Source organism: Malania oleifera, chromosome 1, assembly GCF_029873635.1.
Source record: "Malania oleifera isolate guangnan ecotype guangnan chromosome 1, ASM2987363v1, whole genome shotgun sequence".
NCBI classification, from domain to species: domain Eukaryota; kingdom Viridiplantae; phylum Streptophyta; class Magnoliopsida; order Santalales; family Ximeniaceae; genus Malania; species Malania oleifera.
Genome location: NC_080417.1, coordinates 129,266,730 through 129,291,343, shown reverse-complemented (window position 1 = coordinate 129,291,343; position 24,614 = coordinate 129,266,730). Strand labels below are relative to the sequence as shown.

Below are 24,614 nucleotides of genomic sequence, written 5' to 3'. Positions count from 1 at the left end.
TTACAAAAATCTTATTAGAGAACATATTTATCACGTATATATTCTCATATATATATATATATATATATATATATATTATTTGTGCAAAATTTATTTGAACACAAAAACCCTAGGTTCTCCTATTATTCTTAGAAAATTATTTTTGGGAGAAATTTTATTAAATATATATATCTTTGAGTATGTTATCATACACATCATTTCTCAAAGATTGAAAATACTGTTTTGAGAAAACACCCTTTCTCTACTGAGCATAACTCATATCATAAGAGAGTGCATATCTTTGAGCTTTTAATGTAGTACATCTTTACTTGTATTTAGAAGCATTTTTATATGTACAAAATTGATTTTAATGTACTTGTTGGGTTCAGCCCGTAATGTGAACTGGGGAGTCTCTGCCTCGTAAGTGAGACCGGTTGGGTTCAACCCAGGAAATTGAACTAGGAAATCTCCGCCCTGTAAGGGAGACAAGTTGGGCTCAACCTTGTAATTGAGTTAAGGTTTGCCTCGCCCCATAAGGAGAGGTTGTAACGGCTTCTACTCTACCCATTTAAGTGTGCAAATGTAATGGAATCATTAGGGGGTATGCCCAAGGCGGGGACGTAGGCTAGTTTGGCCGAATCTTGATAACAAATCTGTGTGTCACTCTTTCTCTACCTTATTTAAATTTCTGCACTTTAATTTCAGCATGTGTATGAATGTTTATTTAATGTCATATTTATTTGCATACACACATTTATTTAAATAATATACTGCACACGTGTATGTTTTCTTTCATTGTTAAACTTATTTTACATACACACGTGTACATTGAATGGGATATGACTTGTGGTGAATCGGCAAATATTTAAATTAGTCAAAAAATTTTAAAACCCAATTCACCCCTCTTTTGGGATCACACCAATTCCAACAATTGGTATCAAAGTCTCGTTGCAAAAAGGTTAACTGCTAATGCTAAAGATTGCAACGGTTCATTTTTTCGGTGTATCCCAATTTTGAGGGTGAACTCTTTGCAAATCCTCCACTGTTTTTATTGTGTAGGTTCTGTTGTTTGAATATTGAAAATGATTTTTGTAGAATCAAATGATTGGAGGATTTAGAAAGTGTTTTTCGAAGTTTTTCATATCCCATTGAGAATGATTTTTAATGCATAATTTCCAAAAACATGAAAATGATTTGAAAGTGCATGACTTGAACTTAACGCATATCATTTAAGTGTCATGCATGTTGTATTGTGTCTTGGCTAATATTCTTGTAAAGCTTTTGTTTTATTGTAGTGCTAAGGATTTTGGAAACCATAAGATTTTTGAAATATTGAGAGAGAGAGAGAGAGAGAGAGAGAGAGAGAGAGAGAGAGAGAGAGAGAGAGAGAGAGAGAGAGAGAGAGAGAGAGAGAGAGAGACCATGCCAAGCTTAAATGATTAAGAAGGAGTAAAACATAAAGGTATATCTATCCTCCTTCTAATTTATTGAATGATTCATGTTATAATTCACATGATATATTTTGTGTTATATTTTTGTTGTGAATCATATGATTATTCTGTGATTATAATATGTCATCTCATGAGGTGCACTTAAGAAGAAAATTTTGCTGATACTTATATGATTTTAGGATAAAATAAATAAGAGGTTATAATGATGTAAATGCTTAAATAGAGCTTTATGCTTAAAATTCTAAATTTTAATATACACTATTGTTCTTACTAAGAACAATTGAAAAGCATGCCAATATGAATATATATGTGATAAAGATCCAATCCATTTACTTAATGTATACATATTATTGTGGCTGGTTTTTATATGAAAATATTGGCAATTGCATGCTTGAGTGAATCCCCTTCAAATGAACAAAGTTTTTTTTTGTTTTAAATTGTGAAATAATGTTTTATATAAGCCTTAGTATAAATATTTTAAATATAGCATATCGCTTTGTCCATCATATTGAATTTGAGCTTTAGAAAATTAAAACTTATATAGTATATCATATTTTCCTAAATTTGTGCAATAAAAGGCAAAAGTTTGTCTATTGAGAATTTAATACTTTTGGCTAAGAATTTAATGCATAAGCTGCATAATTGAGGGGGAGCAGCAATTTAAAAAAAAAAATCCAATAAACATTTTAAATTTGTACTTATACTTTTTGGATGATTTGTTATTGAGCTGAATGTAAATGTCCATTTGTGCTAAATGAATATATTTTCTGATGGATGGATATGTTTTTTTTAAATATGATCTGCTTTGAGCTGAATGCCACTATCCATTACTCGCAAAATGATCACATCTTTTGATGGATAGTTAATTGTAATTACTGCACTGAATGCTCACAATCCATCCTTTATTCAAAGATTAATTACATTTGATTGATTGATTATATTCTTGATATAAACTGCTTTGAGTTGAATTCCTATTGCCCATTCTTCACTTAAATGATAATTTTATTTAATGAACAAATATCTTTACCTGCTCTACTGATATGCATGCTTATACTGAATGCCTCCTGCATGGCTGATGCAGTGATATAAATTGCAATCTGATAGATATTATAGGCTTTCTAAATTTTATTTGCATGATGCAGATTTTTTTTTTTTTAACTTCTTGCTTGAGTCTATCAAGTTTCAAGTACATGGTTAAAATGGGAAAATGTTTGATTTACAGACAACATGTTATCGAAATTTTGGTAGAACTTTTCCCAAGAATAAAACCATGTATTGAGATAACAATTAAATGCATGCAAAAATGTTTTTGAAAGGATAGGTGAAACATAAGAGAATACTAATTTTTCATCCTTAGTTGAAGATGCAAGCACAAAAACATATAGGGAAGACTATACTAAACAAATGATAAAATGCATTAATAGATAACCAGTATAGTTGCGCTAAAAGGAGATTGTACTATCTAGAATTTAATTCTTGATTAGCATGAGCAACACATTTCCCTTCCTAGGATGCACAATAATCAAATAGGTCAGTACATGTTAAATCCTACATGCTGTGTGCAAAATCGAAAAACATGTACACATTTGGGATCCTAGGAGCAACTAGTTTATGGACACCATTTGGTCCAACACTTTGGGTTATGAACTTCACTCAGGACTTAAATGGTAAAATATCATTCTTATAGTTAGAAGTCTCATATCTTGATGATGGTCCATTAACTAGAAAAATTGCAGAATTTAGGGAGTTTTCATTTCACACATACTCATTGTGTATTTTGAGTTGTGTTGCCTTTACATTGTACCCCTATTACATAATCTTGAGTATAGCCTTGATTAACTATCATGCTTTAAACTAAAATGCAATATGTCATGCATATGTGCTGAATGATTAATATTTGCTGCATACTGATTTTTCTTTGAAAGGATGAATATATGAGGAATGTTCTTAAATAACCATCATCCTTAAGCTATAATGCAAGTATGTGTGCACACAAATATACAGGGGGAGTTTAAGCCCCACTTTTGAGAAAAATGAATAAGAGCTTAACGTCTAAAATCTCTTGCATGCTAAGTTTTGTTATGAAGGATGAACATATGATGGATGTGCTTAAATGAAACTCATCATTGATCATAAATACACTTATGTGTGCCTAAGACCATACCGAGGAGCATAAGCCCCAATCTTAAGAAAAATAATTTTTCATGCCCCATGGACTCACAATATTATTGTTCCTACTTTTTGAGTCTGAAATTTTTTTTGGTACCCTAAACATCATATCCTATCTTCATTGAATTATCTTTGATATGGATTGTTCCTAGTACATATGAACACCATGCATGACTTAGTGTTTGATTTTTAGCGTATGTGTGTTCTAGGAAATATTTTACTGGTGCAACACAAATCGTTTAACGTATATTCAGTAAAATCTGTTAGGAATGAAAAATTATACTTATACTGGTTAAACTCTTAATGAAATTTTCACAATTAGTACCAGCATAAGCAGCTAAGTGAATCTAAGCATGTATTCAAATTGATAGAGTAAGCATCTAAAAGTATATTTCCTATTGTGTTATGCTCTTCAATATCTATGACTTAGATTTATTACTCACTGTGGACTGTATATTTAATAGAGTGAATTTCCTTCTACCCACAGTAATTCTCTAACTTATAGCATCTAGCCTCATATTTAAATTAATAGGGGGAGCATCTAAATATAAAATCTTATCTTTTCGTGCTCACCAACTTTTTTTTCTTAGATTTCATATTCTTAATTCATTGTGGCATGTGCTTAATGAAATGATTTTTTGAAAATATTTAGTTAAAATATATTGTTGGCCACAATGATCTAGCCATACGATCTTAATTTAAATTATCATATCCTTAGGATCCATATGGTTGTTTTTATGGTTATCTATTGAAGTATTTTGTGCTTAAATGCAGAACCATAAAAACATTGTGTTGACTCTATGAGTTCAATCTTGTTTTGATAATGACAAATCACTTGGTATTTGATCTGTGCATTGAGAGTGTGGACAGGAACATTATTTTTCATGCACGGAAGTTGAGGAAGTCATGGAAGCCATGAGAATTAAAGAATATACAACCAGGCACGATCCATGAAACTAAAAGAGTAGAAGAATGGAGATGCAAGCGTCAAGTTCAAGGTAGTCGTGGGAATGGGTATTTAGATTTCCTTGTATTTACATAATTTATATGATATTAACTAGAAGCTCAAAATCATACCCTAGACAGACTTTAGGACACATGCATATCATGAAATCTTTATTTACAATGTCCTAAGTTTTAAAAATTTTAGAGGCAAATTTTTAGAGGCCTCGTCGACGAACTCATGAAGGTCACTCTACGACGAACACTTCGTTATCATCGATGAGAAAATGCCGAGAGCCCAAAAATTTCAGATAGGTCTCTTGTCGACGAACTCACATTCACGTCGACAAATAAGTGTGGAACACTCGTCGACGAATGTCGGACACAGAACTACAATTCAATGGGGATACAGGTGGAATTTCGTCCATTTAAATTGATCCAACGGCTGAGATTAAACCTAGGGTCAAGAACTCATATAAAATTAACCTAAGAACCCTAGTGCCTCACTTTTTTGAACACATCTTGAGAGCATTAAACGAAAATTTTCTACAAGTTTGCATTCCAACTTCTATACATCAAGTTTTGGGCATTCTCATTCAAAAGTCAAAAGCTTTCATTCATATCTTACTGCAACGTTCCGTACATCTTAAGGTTTAAGGTTTGGTAGAAGTATTTTACACATTTAAATCTTATTTTTGTTATTCCCATAGCTCATTAAATTATATATATATTACTTGGGAACAAAAATAACAATTTGAATAGTTTATTCACTGATTGAATATACATACTTGAGAAAAATTTGTTTGAACTAAACTCTTTGAGATATTCTTGAATATATTTTTTGTCCTAAGATTGACTACTAAAAAACTATTTGATTGCAAAATTTGAGTGTTTAAATAAATGCTTGTGAGAAATTTTTGCAATATTTCAAGTCATATTTTTATTCAACGAGTTAATCTTGCAAATTACTTGATAGCTGGAACCTAGATCTGAGTGTTACTAAAAATTATTTTTACAAGGATCATATATTGATTTTCCTGCATCAAGTGGACTGGTTGAAACCCTAAAATCTCCAAAGCGTTTACTTATAAGAAATTAATTTTTTGAAGATACTATCTTGAAGGTAATTTTTGTGGAGCATATCATACCTATAACGATTTTATCGTTACATACATACTGAGCTTCAAGTTTTATCATATGAATATGTGTTAGGAATTTCTATTGTGCTCATCAGCTTGTGTAGAAGCGTTATGAAGTTTTTTGCAAGGTTGTTATATTGTAATCACGGTTCAGGCTATGAACTGGGTTTGAGGAGAGAGTTGTATCTCTTGTAAGCAGCGGATTAGGAGGAAGTTGTACCTCTTGTAAGCAGCGGATGTAAGGAAAGCTCCGTCCCAATTAAAGGAGTAGGGATTTAGTGGAATCCTTGAGAGGGTTGCTCAAGGCGAGGACGTAGGCCTAGTTGGATGAACCTCGTAAAAATTGTGTTTATCTTCTCTCTTCCTTTACTCCTTTTAATTTCCGCAATGCATTTCTTTACTTATCTTGCATATGTGTATGTTGAATAACCTTGCAAGCACTTGGTAATTAATTGGGTACAATTGAATATAAAATTATTAGATTGATTTAATTTTAAGCCTTGGTGATTGGTTGTGTTAAATCTTAAAATAGGGACTGATTGTTGAAGTAAAATTAAGTATTTTCAAAATACCCATTTCACCCCCCCCCCCCTCTTGGGATTGCGCTTGAATTCACACATTGCTTGCTCGATCTTAAATTAAAATTTCTTTTTCAGCAAGCATTGTCCCCTGTGTTTATTGAAAATCATAAAGGGATATATATTTAAATACATATTTATTTATATTATTTTTTTTTTAAAAAGCAAGAATTGAACTTATATTGAATACATTTTATGTCTTGCTTGTGTGCTGAAATGCCTTCATGAGTTGTACTATTCTATGTTAAAATTTTGTGTCATGAATTTTCAAATATTCAGAGGGTGTTGCATTACATAACTGGTTCATGGATTTTAATTGAAGTGCATGTGAACTAGTTTGATCATTTTTATGCTCAAACCAAATTTTTATGTGTCGCATGCTTTTAAATTCCAATCTTTTGGGAGGTCTTATGTTATGCTTAAATGGAAATGGTTTTTACATATTTCTGACTTGGCCTTGTTCATCATGTCATTTTTTTATCTTTTAGATGATCAGTTAAATTGTTTTGTGTGCTTAATTGTTATTTTTTAAAATAGTTCAAAATTTTCTATGTCCAGCAGTTATATCAAAAAAATGGAGAGTTTTTCAAAGAAAAGTAAAAATTATCTTAAAAGGGGAGAGTTCTCTTTGTTGAGTCTGTTTTAAATGATAAAATTACTTTCTACTTAGCTTAGAAGGGGAGAATTTTCATAAGCAAAATGTTTATGACCAAACGAGAAATTTTTTAAGGGCAAAAATATAGGAGTAAAATATTTGAACTTGTGCTTTAACACAAAATTTTAAATACATAATTTCTTGTAATGTCATCTTTCATGAATATGTTTGAGTGTTACTGTCTATATTTTATATTTTTCATATTATTAGGGGGAGCCTTTTCAGGTTGTACCTATTTTGCTTTGGTGCATTTGTCATCATCAAAAAGGGGGAGATTGTTGACTTTTTGAGTCCAATCCCTGTTTTGATGTTGACAAAGTACATGTATCTTATGTGTGCATTTAGTGTGTGAACAGAGTTACATGTCAGCACGGACATAAGATACAGGAGAAATGGAAGCCAAGATAGAACTTAAAACCCACATAACAGCTTAACGTATTCCATGAAGAGAAGAGCAAAAAGAAGAAGACATTTATTCTTTATTGCAATTGCATTTAATTTTTATTATTATTATTATTTGGTTTGTAATAATGCATGCATCTACATGATATGTTTATATGCTCAGACAAGACCATAGTTTGACCATAGGGAACCAAATGACCTTAGGGCACTTAACATTTCTAAGAAAAACCTTTTTTCTAAAAGACTTAATTCAATATATAAAAAAAAGGTATAAATTGGTTAGGTTCAACATCGAGGCAAAAGCAAAGCCTTCAATCGACCAATGTTGCGTTTTTAGGCTTAATTAAAAGCCTCGGTCGACCGAACAGTTTATGTGTTATAGCCCTTGGTCGACTAAACACACTAAAAGCTCGAAGTCAAAGTTTGACTTGGCTCGGTCGACTGAACCCACCATGCACAAATTGGCTTGGTCAACCGAACTAGTTAGAAGTCAACATTTTGACTTCCTTCGATTGACCGTTTCGAATTGTAACGACTTCTACTCCACCGGTTTAAGTGAGCAGGGATAGTGGAATCTTTGAGGGGTATGCCCAAGGCGGGGACGTAGGCTAGTTTGGCTGAACCTGAATAACAAATCTGTGTGTCACTCTCTCTCTCTCTCTATTTTAATTATTTAAATTCCTGCACTTTAATTTCAGCATGTGTGTTGACTTTGATGCAATCCCAAGAGGGGTGGGTGAATTGGAGATTTCAAAAATTTCTCCCCTAGGTTCAACTAATCCAGCAATAGTATTACATAACCTAGGGTCTTTTAAAATAGACTCAATTCCCCAAGAAAGTATGTATACAAATATTTAAAGCAATTAAAACATTCATAGCAGTTCAAGTACTAGCATACATGTGCGGAATTGAAAGTGCAGAAAATAAACACAGAGCTGACACAAAATATGTTATCAGGGTTCGGCCAATACTGTCTATGTCCCCACCCTAGCTCACAAGCACAAGGAGTCCACTACAAATCACTTAACGAGTGGAGCAGCACCTAATACACCCAGGTCAAATTAACACAGGGATGACCTCAACCTTTTCAACCAATCCTTCCGGGCTGGATTAACGTCCCCTCAAGCCACGCCTAGAATACAACTAATTCACAATACAAGATATGTACAAAATTTATGCTTCTCAGACAAGCAGATTTGTACCAGTATCAATCAATACACATCAATAATATAATAACTATAAGCTCAGTGTTATATGTGTGCAATCAACATTCAATTTAATGTCTATATTCAATCAAGCACAAGAGTGTATTAACAAGCTAATCTTTAAAACAATGTATAAATGTAAATTTCAATAACAATTCAGGGTTTCAAAGATTTTTACCAAGAGTAATCAATATATCTCAAAAACATTTTCTCAATATTCAAGCACAAGAGATATTCTAAGAATGAGTTTGTTAAAATAATTTTTGCACACTCAAAAACACAAGCTAAGGTGTCTTGTAATTCAAATGCCAAGATCCACAAGCTTTAAGTTTTCCCACACAAAAGATTTATTAACTTAAACCTGGAGAAAACTTATGCTCAACTCTCAATTCAAAAATCAAACAAACAATAAGCAAAAAGAGAGTTTCTAGCAAATGGAAATAAAGTATAATCACTCAAGGTACTCTCACGGGGCTTGATTTAGAAAAGGAATAGTAGTATGTAAGGGTATAGGCTTTTTGAGTTTTGAAAAATTTCAGAGAGTTTTAGTGCTAATCACAATGCTAATCATCCCTGATTTGAGCAAATGAACTCATATTTATAGAATTGGCCAAAATTATAATCGTTGAGGATACCAAGGGAATTATTAAAATTATTTTAATTTAGTTTTAAAAAAATTAATCCTAACCCCAATTAATCGTAGTAAAAATTACGCCAACCCGAGAGTTTCGGTCAACCGAGCCCTAGGTCCGGTCGCCCGAACAAACACTTGTGAAAAAGGCAATTTTGAACTTTGGGTGCCTGAAAAATAGTTTGGGTGGCTGAACAAGGTGATTTTCCAAACTATCCGCAGTTCGGTCGCCCGTCTGTAAGTTCGGTCTGCCAAACCTCTATGTTCGGTCACCCGAGGGTATTTTGAACGTAAATGTTCGGGTGCCCAAGTTGTTGGAAAAGGTCAGGATTTGAGTTCAGTCGACCGAGGACACTTAGTTCAAATTGGTTCAGTCGCCCGAAGTCAGGTAAACATTGTTGACTTTCCAACGATTTGGTCAACCAAGGCATTTTAAATGCCAAGGTTTGGTCGCTCGAAGCCTTTACAAATTAATAACCTAAGTCTTATGTTTACCCCTGATTACATATGTGATAGTCGAGATTATCCTAAGTGCTTGTGTAAGGTCCTAAGGTCTTTTTTATGGACTTTTTTGAGCTAACCCTTAAAATCCAGCGTCGGTCGACCCCCTAAGGTGCATCTATGGTCTTGAGCTTATAGTCCCTACATGCATGATATGCATCAATTATTACAGACCTTGAAATAATTATTACAGACCCAATGAATTGAATATAAATTACAACAATTAAAACACTTTGGTCTTCATTTTTCCTTTGAGTCATCATGTGCCACCATATGATTTTGCTAATTGATCATGCACACAAACTCAACAAACATTAAATACCAATGTATTTGTCATGATCAAAACGGGATATGACCCATAAGGTCAACAATGTGTATGAATGTTTATTTAATGTCATATTTATTTGCATACACACATTCGATTTAAATAAGATACTACACACGTGTATGTTTTGCTAGCTTTAGTGTATTCCCAAGAGGGGGATGAATTGAAATTTTAAAATTTATTTCTAGGTTTAGCTAATTTAACAGCAGTGTATTTGCAACCTAGGGTCTATCTATGCAGTTCCAAATGCGCATATAAATATAACATGGGAAAATTAAATCACGCACGACATTCACAATATAACATACACATGCGATAAATAAATTACGAAAAAATTAAATGCACACACGATATGTTCTCGAGGTTCGGCCAACTAAGCCTACGTCCCCGCCTCTAACTCACAAGCCCGAGGATTCCACTAAAACTCACTTAACGGGTGGAGCAGCACCTAATACAACTAGATCAATTAGCACAGGGCTAACTTCAACCTTTACAAATTCTCCTAGCGGGGCAGAGAAGACCCTAGGTCAAATTCTCAGGGCTGACCCCAACCTGATCCTTTTGGGCTAGATCGAACCCTCTCAGGCCACGCCTTGAAATGTAACAGTATTTTTCATAAAGTAACTAGTACAATGATTATACTTTCATGTAAAGCAGATATGTACCCCAATACGCACAGTATACTTAATCAATCACACATCAACAATATAGGAAATGTAAGCTCAGTGATGTGTATTTTTTGTACAAGCCACACTCAACAAGATATGATCACTAATATGCTCAAGAGTGTTCTAATCAAGCTATTTCTTTGAAACAACATATATCAAATCTCAATAATAATCAGGGTTTGAAAGATGCTGCAAATATTCAGAACAACTCAATATATTTTCTTCAATGTAATATGCTCAAAAGTTGCTTGAAAGAATAATATAGCTTGTAAAAAAATATTTTTGCACAACAAAATCAAGCTATAGGAATCTTTGCAATGAAAATGCAAAGATCCTTAAGCTAATGAGTTTTTCCCAACACTAGATTTATCAAATAAAAATATGTGGGAAAACTCTTGCTTGACTCCCCAAAAATAATATCAAACAATCAACTAAACAAATGGAAGTATTAGCAATATCTAATGAACACACGAACACTCAATAAACTCTCACAATATCAAGATGTATCAAGGGAATGAATATTTGATAGTATTTTGGGAAAAATGGGATTTTGAGATAGAGAGAATTTTTGCTAATTATTTTGGCTAACCTCTCTCTAATCTTCACAAATGAACCCATATTTGTAGACAAGGTAAAAAATATAACAGTTTAGGACCTATTGGGTATTATTAGAAAAGTTAAAAAATGCTTAAGCACATTTAACCCAACTTAACCCATTTTTACCTCAGTTAAATTAATTTTAACTCGGCGAGGTTCGGGTGGCTGAGCCTTGGTTTGGTCCCCTGAATAGACACAGTCATAAAAGGTTTTTAAATAGGTACGGTCACCTGAGTTAGAGTTCGGTGGCCCGAATTAAAGTCAGAAACATTTCTTCATAAATTCGGGTGCCCGGTCATAGGTTCGGTCACTCGAACTCGTGTGTTCCGTCGCCCGGGCTCTTTTTGAACTAAACAGTTTAGTCACCCGAGTTGGTGGATGTCCCTTTCGAGGGGTTCGGGCACCCAAGAGCTCAATTCAATTGTTGACTTTTCAACAATTCGGGCGCTCGAGGAGTTTGAACTCCAAGGGTTCGGTCGCCCGAGCTCTCTCAACTTTCCTAATAATGTTCAATTAAGTGCAATTTTAACACACTCCTATATTTTGTATAATGTATGTGCGTCAGTTTATGGCATTTCTAAGCTTACAAACCTACATGCATGACATGCAAAGATTATTACAGACCGATATCCTAATTACTATTACAGACCGATATCCTAATTACTATTACAGACTCATATAATATAAATTACAAAAAGAAATAATATTCAGAGTCTTTAGGCTTTACTTCGTGTGTCATCAATTGATTTGCTTATATAAACCTGCACACAAACTTGAAAGTCATCAAATACAACAAGAATTTATCATTATCAAAACCGAGTGTGACCTGTAAGGTCAACATGTTTGCCTTTATTGTTAAACTTATTTTACATACACACATGTACATTGAATGGGATATGACTTGTGGTAAATCGACAAATATTTAAATTAGTCAAAAAATTTTAAAACCCAATTAACCCCACCTTTTGGGATCACACCAATTCCAGCAGATTGAGTCAGGACCAACTAGGCCCCTTGTATTTTGGTCTTGGACATGATTAAATAGGGCTTGGCCATATATGCTAAACCCAATAGGCTCAGATTGGGAAATGGGCTCGGATTAGTTTTTAGTTTAGTTGGTCTTTGGGCTAGGGGTCAATGGCCCCAAGTCTGGCTCTTGGATCTTCAGATCAATTGAATAGGATCCAAGTCAAGTTGACTCGGATCTAGGCTATTGTATCAGGATATGGGTATGGGTATTCGGATCTGAGTATCTAAAATTCAAGTCAAATACCTAAATTTTGTTTGAAATATTTTGTGATGTTTTTCCAAATTGATTTGGTTTAAAAACTGACTTTTGTTTAAGAATTTGTTCAAATTTAAGCTCAAATTCATTTTTTTAAATATGCCTGAAATTGAATTGAATGACACAAAATTTAAGGAACCAATCTTTCATTTCAAAATTAATGCTATCTTGCTTCCTCCTTTGCCCGAGCCCTTCAATTCCAAGCTTCTACTGCAATTCGAGCCCTTCAGTCCTCAATTCTCCTCAATTTCTTCAATATCAACCACTTAGTCTTTCCCTCACAATTATTTTCTCAAAATTTTTAGTGATCAATTCCCCTTTTTCCATGTCTCTGTATCTCAATCTCTGACTCTCAATGTTTTTGTGTGTGTCCTTTCTTTCCTTAAAAGTCCACTATTTATAGGTTTGATCCAATTCAATCAATTCTTACTGCATTTAACTAATCAATCTCATTTAAATAGAAAGCTCAAATTATGCTTGCATTAAACTCACATTTTGCCCACATGTCTGATTGCAGGATTTCGTTTTGTGCTTGCAAGTTTGAAGTTGAAGATGCTAGCCCACCATTTTAATTTCATTTTTCCTTCTCTATTTTTTTATTTTCTTTGTTTCAGGCAAAAATTCAAATTTCCCTGTATTCAGAAATTTTTCTGCATTTTCTCATTTTATGGAATTAATGAATTTTTCCCAATTTGTGATTTATAAGCCCCGGACAAAATTGGGTGTCCACGTTGACAATGAAGAAAAATCCTAATTATTTTGAAAATGCATAGAGTAACGAACTGTGATCATACTGGCCACTATACTCCTCTTTTTTTTTTTTTTTTTTTTTTTTTTCTAGAGCATGCAATTAACAAAAAAAAAAAATGAATAAAGAATGAAGAGAGAAAATGCATTAGAATTACACTTCTCTTCACGAAACAAAATGTTTTACAACAAATCTTTACAAATTAACCAAATACTTATTGACATGACAACTATATACTAAGTATAGTTTCCTTGTGCCCATTATTCCTGTTTACAATATGGCAAAGACATAAATTTATTCATAAGCTTTTTCTTCTTAGAATCTGCATGTATATATATAATCACGTACCCATCATTTTTCTGCAAACAGAGATGGGATGCTTTGTTCATTTTTGAAGAAATTGGAAGGATCAACCTTGGTCTTCACATGCACCAATCTGTTGAAGTTGTTCTTGAAATACTTGACACCCCAAACACTCGCCTGTTTATAACCGGTGTTGCCTTTGTTGTTTGTTCCCACGTCAAGATCCCTATAGTTGATATACGCAGCTCTTGGAGATTTTGAGACGAAGGGAGTCATGTAGCTATAAAGCCTTCTGATCCACGCAATGTATCGTTCAGAGTTCGCAGCTCCCTCTTCTTCCCAATACACCAAGTGTTGGATCTTGTACAGATTCCCAGCTCTATGTGGGAAAGGAATTGCATATTCCGAAATCTCACTCATTCTTCCACCGTAAGGACTCAATATCACCTCCGCCTCCTCTGCTTCGTCTTCGTAAAACCTCTCCCATATCCCCTCCAAACCTGTTTTGGAAATGGGCTCCCTCACATAGTCTGATTTAGCTTTGAAGTATCGCCTAGACAGAGGAGTCCTGTCGAGTAGAACATCGAGGGATTCCCCAGATGGGAATCCTGCAAAATAGAGAACAGATTCAATCCAGCTCATTTCAGTGCAATCTTCTTTAGTTAATCCTAGCTCAGGAAAGCTCTCTTTCATCCCCAGAAGGAGCTCGTCCGCTCTTCCCAAGAACAAGGAATTAAATGAAGCTTGTATTGTGTTTTTCCCACTGGAATTTGCCTTCGTTATGATGATTCTGATGAAAAGGTTTTCATCGAGCTTGGGCGCGACAGATTGCCACCGGTGCACAAGCTTGGTTGCATTTTGTTCTAAGGTTCTGTCAACCGTGAACACAGTCACGGTCGATGGAACTTGGACCAGTTTTATTTTCCAAGCAAGAATGACTCCAAAACTAGCGCCGCCACCTCCTCTAATGGCCCAAAACAAATCCTCCCCCATGGTTTCTCGGTCAAGAATTCTGCCATCAACACCAACGAAGCGAGCATCAATCACATTATCAGCGGCAAGGCCGTATTTACGCAACATTGTGCCGTAACCTCCGCCGCTTAAGTGTCCGCCGACGCCCACCGTAGGGCAAACCCCGGCCGGGAAGCCAAGATTTTTACTCTTCTCTGCAATTCTATAATACAGTTCACCGTTAGTTGCGCCGGCTTGAACCCAGGCAGTGCTATTTTTCTCGTCAACGTCGATCCGCCGAAGCTTTATCAAGTCGAGGACGAGAAAGGGGAGGTCAGAAACATAGGAAAGGCCCTCGTAGTCGTGGCCGCCGCTACGAACTCTGATTTGCATGCCATATTTTTTGGAACAACTTATGGTTTCTTGAACATGGGATTCATGCAAAGGGGTAACGATGACGAGAGGTTTAGGCGTGGCGGGCGATGAGAATCTAGGGTTCTGTATGGAGAACTCCAAGATTGATGCATATGAAGAATTTCTTGGGGTGTAAATAACTTTGGTGATGGAGGTGGAATTCCTAGAAAGGCATCGAACAAAGTTTTCATAGTGACTTTGTGCTGAAAATGCCTGATCTGGGAAAATGGAGAGTAGGAGAGGAACAAGAAGAAGCTGGGAGAGAAAAGAAGATGAGCTTGATGTCTTCATCTCTTGTGAATTTGGTGATGAAGTGAGGGTGGGAAGACCCTTTTTATAGTAAAAGCTACCTTTGATTCGAGACCCATGCATGCGAAGACATTTCCAAGTTTTTAGGTATAATTAAGTTGAACTTTCTTGATCGAAAACCGCAATATATATATATATATATATATATGAAAGTGCATGGAAAGAAGGAAACTTAAGTTGGTGGAAGATTTCAGAGCCAAGTTGCATGGCAATGGACAGTTGACATTAAACAATTGCTTTTTTGGTATTTAATTTTCAAATCTGTACTATTGCACATATCTCTTGTATTTAATTTTAGATGCCTGATTTTAACATCTAAAGATCATTTGTACAATTTTTCTATTTGTATGTGGTCATATATAGAATTGATCAAGAGTATTGAAACTTATTTTATATATTTTACATTAATCATTAGTTTATATTTCCTACAAAAATTAAAGTTAAAATATTATTAATCTGATAATTAATTCATTAAAAATTTATTAATAACCTTCTTTTGTTTTTGGTTGACCAAATTTCAAATTAACCTTATAGAGGAATGTTTATAACCTAAAACATATTAAAAGTGCCACACGCGTGCTTGTTGCGTAGACAAGTATCATTTTCTAGTTAATTGGGAATACAATGAGGATAGAGTTTGAACTTTCATGCTTAGATTAGATAAGCAAGTTTGAATTGGCATAATGGGTCAACACAAAATATAGGCATTTTAATTTTTCAGTTAATTATTATTACAACCCACAAGAATAAATTTTTTTTAATTAAACATGTATCATAAGTAAAAAATGTATAGCTTGCAATAGAAAGATTTTTAGCCACTTCATTATTATTATATTGTGATTATTATAAATCAGTAGGCTATTAATAAATAGTATATTTAGGAACCAAGAGTTCATCCTGCAACTTGAATTTAATAGTCATTAATATCTATCAATCAATAAAATTGTACATTTTCTATACAAAGCAAAGATAATGAAATTCATTTGTTGTACCATTTGAAACACTCATTGTCTTAAACAAGACATCTTAATTATTAAAGTTCTAACCTTTTATAGCGGTGGTAGACCTCTTTCCTTGCTGAAAAAGGAAAGTTGTATTATATTTGCTATAATAAATCATTGAAAAAATGTTTATAGTGAATCATCAAGAGGTTTTGAGGGAGGATAATCAATCCGTTTTTAGTTCGGATATTTGTATTTAATTATTCAAGAAACAGAAATATTAAGGTAGAAGACACGAACTTCCTTTGAAGTTTGGTGAAAAGCCACTTTCTTTCCTGGGGTTTTCAAAATTCTAAGAACTTATCTTAAGAATTACAAGGACTTCTACTCAAATTGGTCAAAAAGATACAAATTTGTCCTTATATTTTGTTAAAAGATAAGTTTTTTTAGAAGATATTTATTTCTTTTTAGCAGATCTCAAGAGACCATACAGGTTCTTTTGTTTTTGGTTTTTCAAAATATTTTTGTTCTTATTCAAATAATGAAGCTGAATTAAGAGTTATGTTAGAGGGAATAAAGATTTGCAAACATTTGGGTCATACCAGTACAGATATTGAATGTGATTCAAATATTGTTGTAAATTGTATAAGATCCAGTAAGTGCTCGTTGTGGTATTTGTAGGATTTTTAGGAGCAGCTTATTAGTTTATTGGAGGAAGTAAACTTTTCGATAAATCATTGGTATAGAGAAATGAACAAAGTGACAGATGCTTTGGTTCGACAAGGTGCTATGGGGAGGAATAGTTTGGTTACAAATAGTAGTCAACTTCCTAGAGTTATCAATGGTTTGTATAAACTGGAAAAGATGAGTACGGCTTATATGAGGTATGTTTAGCTGATTTCCTGTTGGTATTGATTTATGCTTATATGAGATTTTTTTTCTTTTGTTTGTTTTGTAGGTCCTTGTTTTATTTTGTTTGGACTTGTAGTCCTGTTTTGGTTAGATGTTGGCGTTATTTTTTGGGAGGCTTTTAAATCTATTGTTTTCTCCCATTGCTTGTCTTGTATATACGGCATTCCTCCGTCAAAAGTGAGGATTTATCAATAAAATAATGAAGGTACCGCCCTTCTTTAGAAAAAAGAAAAAAAATAGCAAATTTCAGGAGAGATTTGTGATATTTTTGAAATCTCAAAGGAGATTAATGAATTTTCAAAAATCTTATGGAAAGTCTCCATCTTTTTGTCAAATTTCAAGGAAGGTCAATGTTTTTTACCCTAAAAATTATAACAGTATACATATTCATATCGTCAATGTAAAAATTATAACAAAAATATAGCAATATACAAGCTATTATATATTAATTAAGTCATTAATGTAGAACACAATAATGTATATGCTTTAATTCTTGGAGAGACATCTTGGAAAATGTCACGTACAAAATGGGATGAAATTTCTTAGGCAGCTTGCTGAGTCATTAATTTGCCCTTTTTCCTCCGAAAGCATTTGTTTGAACTGTTCTATGCCAAACTTCTTAGGCAGCAAATAAATTAAACCCTTCTCCGTTCTCCCACGTGCTTGACCCAATTAAAGAAATCAATACACGAAAGAGAGTGGCTAGCCTTGAGATCAGATAAACTGGAATAATGTCAATTTTTAAGTATAACTTTTAAAAGACCTCTTCGTTAGGACCAGAATGGACCACCCATCCCCTTCATTAGACCTGCAAAGAACATCATTGAAGTCATCGCTATACCATGATTGTGTTCAATGTGGATAATTTTAGTTATGCTCTTTCCTTTTTTTATTTTTATTTTTAGAAAAAATAATATTCAAATGTTTACCCACTAATCATACTTTTCAACATTTAGGGGCCGTTTTGATAATGACAAACTAATTCAATGTTTAGCGCTTAATACTTAATTTTGTCAAACGTCCCTTAAGGCTTCTTTAGTAGGCAACTAATGTTACTTTTAACGTTTTAGATAATTAATATTGTGTCTGATCCAAAGTTTGCTTTCCATAAATTGATTACTAAAGTTTCTTCAAGTGTTCGTAGTAGTTAATTTATGCAAATCTATTTGTGGATTCAGAATCCACGTGATTGTGCCAAAATTCTATCTAAATTGTGACCGAAATATCTATATAAAATATTTAGAATTTTGTAGAATAATTAGTCTCATATATCTACAGCAAGCACACTTGTACAGAAAATCCTTAATATCCCGCAAAAATGAATGGCCCTGATCGAGTATTCATAATATTGTTCATTACAATGTATGGATGATACACAAAAGCAGCGGAGACAGCTCTTCTTCTGCTGCTGGTGACTGCATAAGAAGTGGAGATTATTATTTTATAGATAAAAAAGTCTTCACCAAAAAATTCTACATTCTTTAATGAACTAAATTCAATTAGAATTAGATAATATTACACTTGAACATATTGGAAAGTATCTAGGATTTAACATCATATTCGGTTTGTGGATGGAATCGAAGTTGGAAAGGAATGGAATGGAAAATTAAATTGGAAGCATGATGAAATCAAGTGATGCACCCAATTGTATGTTGGGCTTTTGTGAAACCTAGTTGCGTTAAATTTGGAGGATGACTCGACCTTTCTTTAATGAGAGATTTTTATCCTAAGGCAACGCCCCCGGGAAAATTTTTGGGCCCATTTTGTAGCCCATTAGGAACCCTATGCGCAGCATATAAAATGATTGTTTTTTGGGTGATTAGGGTTATGCGGTTGCACTTTGCGAGAAAGTGGGAGGGAGAGCATTGTACCGCCACACTCTCTGTATTTTCTTCCTGATAATAGTGAAATCCTTGCAACTCCGTGGACGTAGGCAAAATTGCCGAACCACGTAAATACTATCTTGTGCGTGTGATTGATATTTCTTTAGCGTGCATTCTTTCTCTATTTTGTTTCTCACAGGTTTCGAGAATCTGTTCGTTATTCCCAACATTCTATTCCCCTTGATTCCATTTAATCCTACACATACCAAATAAGTAGTTTGAATCTAATACCCTGTTGGTCTTTTTTTTTAAAAAAAATTTATAGAAACAGAAAATTCATTGATAGATTAAGCAAATACAAACAGGAGTGGATTTATCTTTTTAAACCAATTTTTTGGTTATCACTCGTCTTCTTTTTGTTAATGATACACTATTATTTTGCAGATATTCGAAATTAACTAGAATTCGTTTGGCTAAGGACAATCTTACTTTGTTTAGAAGCCACTGCAGGTTTAAAAGTTAACTTACCAAAAAGCAACATTCATCCAATTGGAGAGGTTGTTTTTGCTGCCATGGGGGCTAGCATTCTCAAATGCAAGATGGATTCCTTCCCTACAACTTATCTCGGGCTTCCTTTGGGTGTTAAAGCTGGTTCGAAGAGGATCTGGAACCCTATTCTAGAGAAAATAAACTCAAAGACTAGCTTCTTGGAGAAATACTTATCTCTGGGAGGTAGACTTGCGTTAATCAAATCAGATCTAGCCAATTTGCCCATATATTTCATGTACATTTTACCAATCCCAACAAAAGTGGCTTATAAGATCGAGAAGCTATGAAGGGAGTTCTTTTGGAGAGAAAACTTTGAAAGCTTCAAATATCCTTTGATTAAGTGGAGCTCTTTACATCCTTCTATCACAAAGGGCAAGCTTGGTATAAATAATAATGTCATATGAATATCGCTCTTTTTGGGAAAATGGCTTTGGAGATTCAACAATGAGGGACTAAGCCTTTGGAGCAACCTGATTTGCCTAAAATACAGCTGCAGCAAACAAAACTGGGAGCTTAATGCAAGTAAATTCAGTCAGGGTTGGGATGTATGGAAAGGCATTCAAAAGCCAAAAATTCATTTTGGGACTCTGCAGTTTTCCAAATCAGAAAACATCATTTTGGTTGGATAGTTGGGCAGCAAAAGTTCCTTGGGAAAATTTCTTCCCCTGGTCTTGTGCAACTTGTCACAGCAGAAAGGTAGTTTTTTGGGTGATCTCTTGGTTAAAAATAATAGTTGGCATTGGAATCTGACTTTTTCCAGAAACTTGAGAGGTGTTGAGAATGATGTCATCAATTTGTTGGAGATGGTTTACAAAAAGCAATTATTAGAGGACAAAGAGGATAGTTGTACCTGGGGCATTGCAAAAAATAAATTGTTCTCGGTAAAGAGCTTTTATTCTTACATGAGTGCTAGTCCATTGATGTCGAAAGCTCAGATTCCTTGGAATACTATCTGGAACATTATCCCACCATCTAAAGTCTCCATTTTCATTTGGCTCTCACCAAAGAACAACATTTTAACTCTGAATATTCTAAAGAAAATAGGTTGGCTGCTCCCATCTATGTGCTCCCCGTGTTAACAGATTTCAAGGTCGGTGGACCATATCTTCTTGCACTGTAATTCGGCACTCAAATATGGAATTCATTCACTCTTCGTATAAATCTCAAGTGGCCTATGTTGGAGTCTCCTTAAGAATTGTTAAAGAGCAGGTCCTCATTTAACCTCAAAAGTGACAACAGGAAACTAAAATTGGCTATCCTTACGGCTATCTATTGTTAGCAGGAAAGCATCAAATAATTTATTCATATGGAGTCATTGATGCGCTAGTTTGGTTTCTCTGGATTGGGATCTTTTTATCAAACATTGTGCTATCCAGGGCCTGTAAGCTTCATTCTGTGTCTCCGAGTTTTATGGTTCACCTGTAACTTTGTCTGTCCTCATAAGCTCCTTGCTTGGGAATTGCTATTTATATCAATAATATATCTAGCCACGTTACCTCTTAAAAAAAATCCTTATGACAAGGGTGTTGCGAAATCACTCCTTAAGGTTATGCAGGCGCACACAGAAAATACGAAAAATAGAGAAAATCAAAGAGAGAAAAAGAACAACGAATTTACGTGGTTCGGTAATATGCCTACATCCATGAAACCCCTGCTCAATTTTCACTATCATTAAATGAAAACCGTCTTAGGATTTCAACCCTCTGCTACAATATGTATATATAACCCCATATGAAAACTCCAAAATACCATCGTAAGATAATAAAATTACATTGTGTCCTAGCTCAAACATGATGTGTCGTACCTAGCCACCCCACACCACACCCTTCCAATGCACCCCCGCTAGGCTTAGTCTAACAAGACAAAAAGGTTTCGCGCGTAGAGGGCTTAGGGGCCTTGCAGGACTATGAGCTCCCATTTGTAACAGATTTTCAAGTGGACAACTCCTCTGAATACAAGTCATAACTCAACAAAAGGAACCCTCGATCCTCTTATATCTTATTGCACCACCATTAGTCTTTCATCTATGCATATTATTGTTGATTTGTCTCTTCATTCACAATCTCAATATTCATTAAATACTTAAAAGACTTATAAATCATTCATTCAGTATACACAAGTAGAGTAAGGAACGGTTGGGCTCAGGACCCAATAGGTTTAACCTTTTGGGTCAAGTTGGCGCTCATCCACATGCATCAAGCCCCCATGAAGACTCCCCTGGCACCAATAAGTGGTATTAGTGCCAACAGTTCATAATTCTAGGTGAACGATATTGTAAAGTGTATGAATGATATCATAAAGTCAAGGTGTGAAACTAATTCTCTTGACGTGCTAATAGTCGAAAGACCAAGTGTGTGACCGAGACCAATAAGGATCATCTAGATTGGTAGATGGATCCAAATACGGTCAGTACGTAGGAGGTAGTATTGGTTTTGAGGCACATGGAATTCAATATGAGACACCTAAGGCGTGGGAGTAAGGTCCACTTGAGAAATTGTTGGAGAATTGGGTTTAGTCTCACGAGAGATATAGTTTCCACTCAAGGAGGAGAGGTCGATTCAAGCACACATAATGATCAAGAATGCTTCCGTTCAAGGGGTAGTAGTTAGAACTCACATGTAAAAAGGACATTGTTAAGAAATCCACCTATGAGTTTGTCCCACCTTGAAAAAATAGAGTGAAGGATAAGTGTTTATATGCATAATTGGACCCAAGACCCAATAGGCCTAAAGTTTGGGGTCAAGTTGGTGCTCATGTATATGTATCAGGCCCTTATAAAAACTCCCTCGGTGCCAACAATTTTTTTTCATTTTCTCCAAAATAACACCCCATCAAAGCATATTGCTAGTCCTCCTCTCCAAAGTCCAATTCAAACTCATTTGCATACATCACCAGAGTCTCAAATGGGAGAAAACCCTGACACCTCAGAAAACAACTCTGCCTTTGAAAGGAGGATGGATACATTAGAGGAGAGCATGAATCAAATCATGGAGCTATTGAAAAAATATGTCCTAATCTAAGGCATCAAAAGGTGTCGAACCACGTCCTATTCTAGTATCAACATCGAACCGTAATTCAACATCCTCTTCTCAAACTATTACACCAAAAACTAGTGCATGAGCTCCTCATGTCTTCTTTACTATACCTCTAGTTATGACATATCCACAGTTAACCCACAATGAACCCACAAATAGTGTACATCAACCCAAAATACAAAGGCTACCGAAGGAAGGAGGAAGCAAATTTTAGAAGATAAAGAACAAAATAGAATGGTCAATAAAGTAGAAATCTTAAAGGAGAAGATCAGAACTACCGAAGGCAATGATTCTTTTGAGTTATTGACATAGATGACTTCTAGATCTTTTGGGCCTGAATCTTTTCATTTCAACAATTTCCTAATTTTTAGAAGTATGATGGGTGGGATTGTCGTAAAATTAATCAAACAATATATTCCAAAATATGGTCCCATAAAGAAAGAATGAAAAACTTACGTGAATTACTTGGCATTTAATCTTCTACACTGACCATTGACTCCAACGAAACAATTGAGAATTAAGGCAATATATTGGTTATGGTTCAGCAAAATGAAACTAAAGATTAGACATCTCTATCAAGATTCGAGAAGATTGTCTAGGGTTGTTTCGGTCATTTGACAATGGAGAAGCTCTCTACGATATGCTCTAACAAGGGCACACATCTTCAATTATTGAAACAAATTTTCTAAAACTCGGGAACTATCTCCCAATCTAGTTCCTGTTTTTAAAATTAATCATCAATGGTTTTCATCAGTTTAAAATTTCCATCACAACAACATTCATCGCATTAGGACTTCAAACTCAATTAAGGTTGCTCTAAATCACATTTCAGGTTCATTGGATTTGTTTTGAGTCCATCTTTCTTAGTTTACAACATTATGCATCATCCATTTAACATTCCTTTATGCATTTTGACATTATATCATCAACCACTTAGGCACTACATCATTCATATATGCATTTACACAAAAATGTAGGTAATCATTCAACAACTATGCCTTCTTTTTTTCGATTTTTTTCGGAGATAGTTTGCCGTCGCAGAATTGTAAATAGCAGCCACTATGTCTTATTTTCCTTTTGCTAGAGATGATAGATATTCAAAAAACCCTGGTTACCTAATTGGATACTAGTGATTAAGATACAGACAACCACTTCTTTGATAGAGATGGGTGCCAAAGCATCTACCTGCATCCCCATCCCTTTGTCCCTACTTGTTCAATGCAATATTTCCTTTTAGGATTAAATCATTTGTCTATTGCATAATCTATATCGAAATATATCCACATGATTGCTACTACTTGGAGATTTTTTTCTGGAGAATTTGTGTAACTGATCTTATGTATAATCTATATTGTTTTCCTTCTAATTTTTTTGTTGTGGTTTCCTTTATGTATCCAAAATAATGTTTTGGTTTTCCTTTTCCAGAATTTCTTCCATAAAATTTGGTTTCTTCACTTCTTCATATATTGTTCATTTATTTTCCCTCATTTTTTCTAGTTCAAAATTTAAAGTATTTCACTTTTTTTACACAAGAACTTCATCCCAAAGGTCATTTATTTTCCCATTAGAAGATTTTGGACTTATTTAAATCAAGGATTTTGTTTGGGTAAAATGGAATGAAAGGAAAATAAGAAGAAATTCATTTCTTTATTTTATTTCTCTATATACTAAATACTTTTAAAATAAAACTTATTATAATACGATTAAAAATTACAACAAATCAAATATTAACAAAGTGTGAAATTAATTTTTTTTCATTGATTTACATTTTTTTTATTTTTTTCTCACTTGCTTTGATAACCAAATATTAAAAAGTCATATTTTCTTTTCTTTCTCCAATGATTTTCAAGTTCCAAACAAGCTCTTATTTTCTCATTTTGCCATATATGAAATGTTTCTTCATGGGGAGCTAGAATAATATTGAGATTTAGTTTGTTTCTCTATATATTATTTCCTCTTTCCTAGTAGCATTTTTATAAAAATTTGTTGAGCCTTTTTTCCCTCGAGCATCTTTACTGGCAGTTCTCTTTATATAATAATGAGGACTACATCAAATTTTTATGTAGTCAAATATTCACAAGTCATGTGTCTCTTTTTTGGAA

General features: G+C 34.2%; 1 protein-coding gene across 1 annotated transcript; it reads right to left on the bottom strand.

Moving 5' to 3' along the window:
• Nucleotides 1-13,470: 13,470 nt before the first annotated feature.
• On the bottom strand, nt 13,471-15,244 carry LOC131146447 (tetrahydroberberine oxidase-like). Its single transcript, XM_058096068.1, has one exon. The coding sequence runs from the start codon at nt 15,232-15,234 to the stop codon at nt 13,627-13,629; it is 1,608 nt and encodes a 535-aa protein (XP_057952051.1). The 5' UTR covers nt 15,235-15,244; the 3' UTR covers nt 13,471-13,626.
• Between the last annotated feature and the right edge of the window lie 9,370 nt (nt 15,245-24,614).

What these genes read in the sequence shown, in the direction of transcription:
- LOC131146447 (XM_058096068.1), bottom strand. Translation starts at nt 15,234, where the DNA reads ATGAAGACATCAAGCTCATCTTCTTTTCTCTCCCAGCTTCTTCTTGTT.